Genomic DNA, 9446 nt, shown 5'->3' with positions numbered 1-9446 from the left:
AAAAAAAAAAAAAAGAAAAAGAAAAAAAAAAAAGCATTATAGAGTGTGAACCTTAAGGGTCTCAATCATTTCTCTCTCTCTCCTGCTCTTAGATGCCTGCGTGCTTGTATATGGTTGATGCAAATGTCTTCCCTTTTGAAGCGTGTCACTGTTGTTCTTCTTTACTTTTGTCCACATAACCTATCATTTGTAGATCCTTTTTTAAAAAGATTACCCATTTTTTGATCAGTAACCTCTCTCTCTCTCTCTCTCTCTCTCTCTCTCTCTCGATTAATCATGGTTTCCACAACTTGGTTGCAGTTTGAAAACCTTCCACCATGTGCCAGACCAAGAAGGGCATATGATAGACCACATGCCAGACAACCTTTAATCTCTACTGTACATGTAGCAAACTAAAAGCCCTTAATTCTCTCAGCCAATTAAAGAACCCTAATTTTTTCCTATAATTTAGGGGAAAGTTATTCTTCACGAATCTACTTTTATAATTTGTTGATCTTATTTTATTTGTACTTTTGAATTTATTGTAAACTACAGTGTTTTTGATTTGATGGAGTAATTTAATTCCTATATAATATTATAAAATATTAAATTAATTTTAATAATAATATAATACTTAAATTTGGTTATATTTTATATCTAACTGTCGATTTCGATGCTAAAATCAGAAAATAATCAAGTCTGATCTCGATTATGTTTCATAGTTTCGAATTATAATCATATTCTATTTGGTACAAAATTGATTTTAATTTTTTATTTCAATTCTATTTTGACATCCTTATCTCCGGCGAAATGTAGATCAATTGCACACTTGTTCTCATAAATCAATGTCATTATCCATTGGTTATTGAGAAGCCACAAATCAAATTAGTGGCACACAGTGGGATAAGGTCATATCATCAATGGCTAATGGCACTTGATTTGGAGTCGAATTGATCATGACTGGTTAGAGGTGGCAAATCCTTATCGTTGATTTAGATTCTTGAATGGAACTATCGTATGTGGGGTTGGGACCTGAAAAAAAATTCTTGTGGATTTAATCAAAGTATTTAATGCCATCAACTTCTTAGCATAAAGAGAGGGGAAGGAGTGGTTGGGGCTTGGCATCTTAGAGATAAATATCTTAGATTTTTGGAGGCTACATTCCTCATCTTTGGGAGAGAGAAATATCTGAGGTTCCATTCTTTTTCAATCTTCTTTCAATAATGTAGAAAATTATTGTAGTCCCCTTACTCAATTTATGCAGAGTATGGACCAGGTCCTGGTCAGATTTTTTGAGAGAGGATCAAGTCATATGGAAGCTCGATCTGGATTACATATGTTCGATGAATGCCCTTTGAATCGGTCTAATGGCTGTGATCTATTGTGGAACTATCAAACCATAATCGCGTATTACTTGTTCATTGGACCAGACCATTTGGACTACTTTCGTCATGAACCCACATGAGAATAGGGTCCAAGTAGGCTTATCCAAGTATTGATATACTCATCTAGCTGGATGCTCCATATTGATCCTGTAATGGACATGGATTTTAGCAGCATGACTGGAATGGTTGCTTAAACCAGCCCCATAAAATCATGGATAATGCATGATTAACAAGACAGGAGGAAGGGTACACTCAATCATCCAAGATTAACTAAGCAAACAAAAGCACATAAATAAAGACAAATAAAGGGCCCGGCCGGGGGGAAGAGAAGTAATAATGAAAGTTGTCTTGTTCTTTATGAAGGTAGCAAAGTTATTTCATAGTAAGGAGGAGAAAGATGGAGAGGTGTCACTCTACCTTGTATCTTGCTCTTGCCTGTTTAGAGAACCTTTTACCAAATTTAATTAATGGACTTGTGTTTTCCATGATACTATCTAGTCATCAATTAATTTCAAAATCCATGATTTTTCTAGGTGTTAGTACAAGTGAAAATTATTTGAAACCATATAAAACGCTAGAGAAGCCTGTCTAAACAAGATGTCCAGAGAATCCCTCATCCATCCACCGGTCATAATAGCAATATTGTCTCCTTGTTGAAAACCTTAATCTGATATATTTGGTGAGCAAAACTAACAATAAGGTCAACAACAAAAAATCTGAGTAGTTCGCATTTATGTTTTACTTAATTTAAGCCGTGTATTCGCTCAGAGTTGGAATAATGTTTAGAATACTGACACATATGTATTGACATACACAAGATGCATGCCAAAACAAGAAAGAATATTTTATTAGAATTAAATTGTGAAATTTGATATATTGCTAATTTAGATCACGTTTTCTTTATCCAATGGTTGGAATTGATACATCATCTATCCATATGATAGATTATATATCTTGTGATGGAATAATCATTTTTAATGTTGATCCCAAATCCCAATATCCATTTTGTCGTTTTTTAATCTTGCAACTCATGTTTGCTTAGCAATATTTATGCATGCACAATCCATGTGACACTATATTAACAGGTTCTAAATCCCCTCTCACTCCCATCCCCCCTTCCCCCCAAAAAAAAATACTAAAGGTGTTCTATTTGCTCGTCTGTAACTTCAATTTAATACTTGATAAGACAAATCTTAGTTTTCTTTTCCCTTGAGATGGTTATTATTATCAAGGATAATTTTTTACTTTCCGTTGATCAATTTTAACCAATCAATTACTTAGAAGCCTTAGATCAGTAAATTATTTAAATAATCCCATTCAATTTTATGAGTTTGGATCAGGTCCTCATAGGGGAATGATTTTCGTATGGTGCTTGATCCATACCTGGAATCCATGCACTCACTATGAAAATCTATTTTAAGAGGAGATTCCATATGTGAATCAAACAACTGTATGAAAACCCGAGGACATAATCTGAATTCCAATTTTATATAGACCTCTTAACGAATAGGGCAAGGAGAGGCAGGCCTATGGTTTAACCTTCCCCTTCGCTAATTCGCCTTTGCAGAAATTTTGGCATTTGGATATCACCAGTTCAGGTTGGTGAGTAGAGTTTCTCTGTTTGTATGTTCACCTGCACGGACCAATATATTGTCACTTTTGCTTTTCAAAATACCCTTTTTCTCCCTTAGGTGCCTAGTTATTAAATTCTCCGAATTAAACGCGAATAATTCGACCGAATAGAATTTTGCTGAATTTTACGAATAATTTGGTCTGAATCCGAATCAAATAAAAAATTCTGAAAATTTCTTGAATTTTATAGTTTTTTTAAAATTCACGAAAGATTCGGTCAAACCTAATTTTATGCAAATTATACCCGAATTTTATCCCATGTAACAAAAAAAAAATTTATATTGAATAAGTCAAAAAGTCTTTGGAAAATAATGTGATTATTATGCATTTATTATCCTAATGTTACTTTTCTTATTTTTTTAACAAAAACCGACAAAGCTTATCTTTCCTGAGGTAATCTCTTACACTTCTACCCAAAATAATAATAATAATAATAATAATAATAATAATAATAATAATAATAATAATAATAATAATAATATTTCACCCCATTTTGGTTTGACTAAGTATTATAGTCGTTACGAGCTCTAGTCTTTAAAGTGAACATGCATAGTGGGTGACGTGGGTCTAGCTAAATTTGTGCTCAGTTCCCCCTCTCAATCTCTCTTTCTCTGATTCAATTATTTGAGTAGTAGGAAATGAGTTAAAAAAAAAAATAGATTAAATATAATATTTTTATCTTTAAAATTTAAAATTTAAGATTGTTCGAGAGACATGGTCCAAGCCCGGTGAAGAAATGAAAATTTCAAAGATTTTGCTCATGAGCGTAATGGTATAAGGCCTGCCTGACTGTGCCGTTTCGTAAGTAACTTAGTGCTCTCCCTTTAATTGGAAATGAAAGAAAAAAGAATTCGTTCGGATCCTCCCAGTAAGGTATGAAGCACTAGCTCAACCATAGCTATAGCTTCTTCTCGACCAGCTCTTATTCCACCTGTAGCACCGCTTACGAGAGCAAGCAAGGGAGTTTAACAACGATTTCTTTCGCACTCCCCTTTTCTATTTCTCTCTTTTTTAGAGGTATTACTGCGTACTTGAGCAGTGAAATCTTCGTTCCTTCGTATCTGAGCTATGAGTAGCAAGCTCATAAGCTCGTGCAACACATTCTGGTGATAGAGTTAATGTGAACCATTAACCATTCTATAGATAGAATGATAGAATTTAAAACTAAATATTCTAAAATTCTAATACTAATATTAGTATTAGAATTTTTCTATTCTAAATAGAATAAATGAAAAAATATTTAAGTATATTTAATAATTATTAAATATATTTAAATAAAAATTAAGTATAGGATCCCTGAGGGAATGAAATTTTTTATATTATTTGTATGTTACGTAAATATGATAATTGATAGATAATATGAAACAAGTATTGCAAATATTAAAAATAACATCCGAATTTTTTGTCCGCTTTTTATTTTTGTAAACGAATAATTCTCAAATCTGGATCCGAACTCAAATTTTATTATTTTCATTTTTTTATCAATATTTTAATCAAATCGTTAAACTGATGAAACGAATTAATTCGAAAAATTCCCTAATCCAAATTTAATAACTATGCTTAGGTGTGAGGTGTGGGACATGTGCTGACACTTAACACCTATGAGGTCACGTTAAGTGGGTCCAGAGGAACTGAACTCCAAGTTGGGATTGGCTCCGATATTCTTGCGTTCTTGACTCTTACCTACTATGTGTTGTGCTTTCCGGTAAGCCATATGGTGGTGGGGGCGTATAATATCTCTCTCTCTCAGGTTCATCTTTTTATGTCGACACCATGACGAACCCAAAACGCATGCCTAAATTTCACGACCTCTGGTGACACCAGAAGGACAAACAGAGAGGATTCTAAAGAAGATTTGGAATAGGATCAAGGGACCTTTTGTGATAAAGTTACTCATCAGAAATATCTGTTGGTGTATGATGTCTTGTATTCTGTCGCAGTTTAATACAAGGAGTACTGGTACAACACCTAGACAGGAAGACGACGGTCCCATATTCCTCCACAGGAACATATTCCTACCAGGAAGGTGGAACCACAAAAATCTGAGGCTCAGAATTAGGTATTCGACAGTGATATACCCTCCCATATTCCTCCACAGTCCTTAAATAATCACCTGTCTCATCTCACTGATCTCCGTTCCTCATTCATTGCCTCTCTATACTCTGTAGAGAGAGAGAGAGAGAGAGAAAGCAATGGATGCCTTCTCATCGTCGTTTCTCTCCACACTTCTACACCCTAAGCTCCTTTCTTCTACTAACACTAAACCCACAATGATCCCTTCTCCTCACACCCCTACTTTCCATGTCTCCTCTGTTAGGATCGAAGAGCAGAAGCCCCAGCAGAAGACAGCATCACCACCACCACCACCACCACAAATCAAACCCCAACAACCTTTAACTAAAGCTACCACCACCATAGAAAGAACACCACTTGCTTCCACCAAAGTAACCACTACAACCACAAGACGAGCAGAGCCTTCTCTTCCCACCACCATCTTTAACACTTTAGACGAATTCATCAACAACTTCATTGATCCTCCTCTCCGATCTTCGGTTGATCCACGACACGTTCTCGCCGACAATTTCTCCCCCGTCGACGAGCTTCCTCCGACCGACTGCCCTGTGATCGAGGGCAACCTCCCCTCCTGCCTCGACGGCGCCTACATACGCAACGGCCCAAACCCTCAGTACCTCCCTCGTGGGCCCTACCACCTGTTTGATGGCGATGGCATGCTCCACTCCCTTCGTGTCTCCGGCGGCCGTGCCACCCTCTGCAGCCGCTTCGTCAAGACTTACAAATACAACGTCGAACGTAACGCTGGCTCCCCCATCTTTCCTAACGTATTCTCCAGCTTCAATGGCCTCACCGCCACCGTCGCCCGTGGTGCTCTCTCTGCTGTGAGAGTACTTTCCGGCCAGTTCAACCCTGCCAATGGCATTGGCCTGGCCAACACTAGCCTCGCCTTCTTCGGCAATCGCCTATTCGCCCTCGGCGAATCTGATCTACCATATACCCTGAGATTGACTCCCGACGGTGATATCAAAACAATCGGACGGCACAGTTTCGACGGAGAGCTTTTCATGAGCATGACCGCTCATCCTAAAACAGACCCCGACACAGGTGAGACCTTCGCTTTCCGGTATGGGCCAGTACCTCCATTTCTAACTTTCTTCCGGTTCAACCCCGATGGGTCAAAACAACCGGACGTGCCGATCTTCTCCATGACAAGCCCATCGTTCCTTCACGACTTCGCGATCACAAAGAAGTATGCAATCTTCCCGGAAATACAAATAGGGATGAACCCAGCGGATATGATATTCGGAGGCGGATCACCCGTCGGGACTAATCCAGGGAAGGTGCCCCGTATCGGAGTGATCCCCCGGTATGCGAAAGACGAGTCGGAGATGAAATGGTTTGAGGTGCCCGGGTTCAATATCATCCACGCGATCAACGCCTGGGATGAGGAGGAGGATGTGATTGTGATGATCGCGCCCAACATACTATCAGTGGAGCACACGTTGGATAGAACAGATCTGGTGCACGCATCGGTGGAGAAAGTAAGAATCGATCTAAAAACCGGGATCGTGACGAGGTTCCCCGTGTCGGCGAGGAATATGGACTTCGGAGTCATAAACCCCGGGTTCGTGGCCAAGAAGACCCGGTACTCGTATCTAGCAATCGGGGACCCGATGCCAAAGATATCAGGTGTGGTGAAGCTGGACTTGTCGGGTTCGGAGCATGAAGAGCGTACCGTGGCGTGTCGGATGTTTGGGGAAGGGTGTTACGGAGGGGAACCGTTCTTTGTGGCGAGAGAACCTGGAAATAGCCACGTGGCAGCGGAGGATGATGGATATGTGGTGACGTACGTTCACGACGAGAACACGGGAGAGTCGAGGTATCTGGTGATGGATGCGAAGTCGCCGTCGCTGGAGATCGTCGCCGCCGTGAAGTTGCCACGGCGAGTACCATACGGTTTCCACGGGCTCTTCGTTAGGGAAAGCGACATACGAAAGATGTGAGTCTGTGAGCATGTGATGGTCCCTGTCCCTCCAAACGTAATCCACAAAGGAAGGAAAACACGAAAAATATGAAGGATGGACAATTGGATAAAAGCAAACCATAAAAGTAATAATTAAACAGTTTTAGGTTTCCATTTTGGTGGTAATGCTGTATCCAACAAATGTAAAGATAAGAGTGATTCTAATAGATCACCTAATGACTTTTTAATTAGACAAAAGTACATTAAAGAGAGGAACATAGTCCACAGGATAATTTCCACCTGGAAAATTATTCCCACTAAGCCATGGTACCCATCAATGGGTTTTTGTGTTGTTTTCTTTCTTTTGCTCTCGCAACAAAGTGAAGGTTTCAATGATATTATTGTTTGCGGTCCCATTGATGTGATGTGAGTCATGGAATAACGATTTCTTCCACAGTAAGTCATCCCAAATCGAACAAAACCAGTGGAAATCCTAGAGTATTAAGTCAACCCAAATCCCAATCCCACAGTAAGTCATCCCAAATCCCAATCCCAATTAATCTGTTCAGTGGATATTACCCTTGAGAAATCCTAGAGTATTAAGTCATCCCAAATCGAACAAAACCAGTGGAAATCAGACGAAATTGAACCGATTAATTTTTCTTTTAAAAGAATATAAAAAAGTTTTAATGTATACAGTTATATGAGAAAAAGAAAAGAAAAATTACATGATTATCCACTTCTGGGTTTCTCTTTACAGAATTATCCATCAAAAGTATCAGTTAATAAAAATACCCAAAATTAGGTTTCCCTTTACAAAATTACCCATTTTAAGTATAAGTTAACAAAAATACCCAAAATTGAGTTTGGGTTTACAAAACTGCTACTCAAAGTTTTAGTAATAAAAAAATACATGATTATATGTGAAAGATGAAGAATCACTATTTTTGGTAGTTTTGTAAATCCAAACCTGATTTTTGGTATTTTTGTTAACTGAAACTTTGGGTGGGTAGTTTTGTAAACCCAAACCTAATTTTGGATATTTTTGTTGACCAAAACTTTTTGTGGGTAATTTTGTAAAGGGAAATCCAAAAGTGGGTAATCATGTAATTTTTCCAAAAAGAAACAATCGTAGTTGAATTTTGTTAAAACCACTTTATTTTGGTTTGATGTGTCATTAGTTCAAAAACCGGTTTAGATTGATCGAAATTGGACCGAATCTATTGAGTGGCACCCATACATAAATCGAAAAAAAATCCTCTATTTTTCTCATCCTTGTTTTTCCTTGTTTTGCTACCTGCAGAATACAACACGTGGACAACTTTAAGATCAACGCATCGAATGTAATAATCCTCACCCAATCTTGACCGTTGATCTTAAAGTTATCTACTTATCGTATTCTGCAGGTAGCAAAATAAGGAAAAATAGGAATGAAAAAGACAGAGGATTTTCATCCACATAAATCCTTCTCCGTATGAACTTTCTTTTCTTTTCTGATGAAATATTATTGATACAAGGATCTTTTACATTTTTTAAACCTCACAAGAGACCTTTTTGAGCCGATTGATGATTTGTCCATTTCAACCATTGGTTCGAGTGCAGCTGTCCACACATGTCTATTCATAAGGATCAGGATTCTAACCATTGCAATGCAATCTTATATAAATAAAAACGAATAATTATATAGAAAAAAAATCATAAAAATAAATTGTTCAGTTCTATCTTGTGACTTCCAAAAACATCACAAAAAATTGACACCAATAACTGTAATTCTTTCTCTCATTTAAGAAAGTGAATCTATTTTGGGAGTGGTGACATGCCATTTAGACTCAGAAGCCTAACTCCACAAGCGTTGTCTTGTTTAGAGGGGAGTTGGGGGTGGGATTGTATGACACATTGGTCCCACATGTTAGTGGGGTGAAGAACCGGAATGGAAAAATGAGGAAAAGTTACTATAGCTTCCCACCCCGACTTTGTTTGGTTGGGTGGGAGGAGAGAGAGAGAGAGAGAGAGGGAGAGTGAGGAGAGAGAGAGGGTCTTCACCTCGGAACCCTCTTTTTCCGATTAGGATGAAACCCCATCGGAGCTTCACAAGGGCGTCGACTTCACTTCCCATTCACAACGGAACAGAAACAGAGAAGGCTCAAGCATCTTCTTGTTCTGGTTCGATTCCCACAACCGCAGCCCCCTGCATCTCTTTCTGCTCCTCTTCTTCTTCTTGTTCGATTCCCCTTTTTTTTCTCTTTTTTTTTCTTTTTTTTTCCCCTGTTTGGTCTTGCTGTTCATCTCCTTCTGTTCTCTTATTCTTCTTGTTTGATTCCCCCCCTCCCTTTTTATTCTATATTTTTTGTTTGGTCAGCAGCATTTCTTCTTCTTTCATCCCTTTTTTTTCTTTTGTTTCCCTTTTTTCTATGCTTGCAACCCAGACGGAAGAGTGGTAAGGTATTTTATTTCTTTTTTTTTTTTTTTTT

The 9446-nt window shown here is 38.1% G+C and overlaps 1 protein-coding gene across 1 annotated transcript; it reads left to right on the top strand.

The window, feature by feature from the left end:
• The first annotated feature begins 5110 nt into the window (after nt 1-5110).
• On the top strand, nt 5111-7371 carry LOC122072837 (probable carotenoid cleavage dioxygenase 4, chloroplastic). Its single transcript, XM_042637266.1, has one exon. The coding sequence runs from the start codon at nt 5189-5191 to the stop codon at nt 7013-7015; it is 1827 nt and encodes a 608-aa protein (XP_042493200.1). The 5' UTR covers nt 5111-5188; the 3' UTR covers nt 7016-7371.
• Nucleotides 7372-9446: the final 2075 nt, after the last annotated feature.

This window comes from Macadamia integrifolia, chromosome 3 (assembly GCF_013358625.1).
Source record: "Macadamia integrifolia cultivar HAES 741 chromosome 3, SCU_Mint_v3, whole genome shotgun sequence".
Classification (NCBI taxonomy): Eukaryota; Viridiplantae; Streptophyta; class Magnoliopsida; order Proteales; family Proteaceae; genus Macadamia; species Macadamia integrifolia.
This window is presented reverse-complemented; position numbering and strand designations above follow the sequence as displayed.

Excerpts from the sequence above, each read along its gene's own strand:
- LOC122072837 (XM_042637266.1), top strand. The coding sequence starts at position 5,189 with ATGGATGCCTTCTCATCGTCGTTTCTCTCCACACTTCTACACCCTAAG.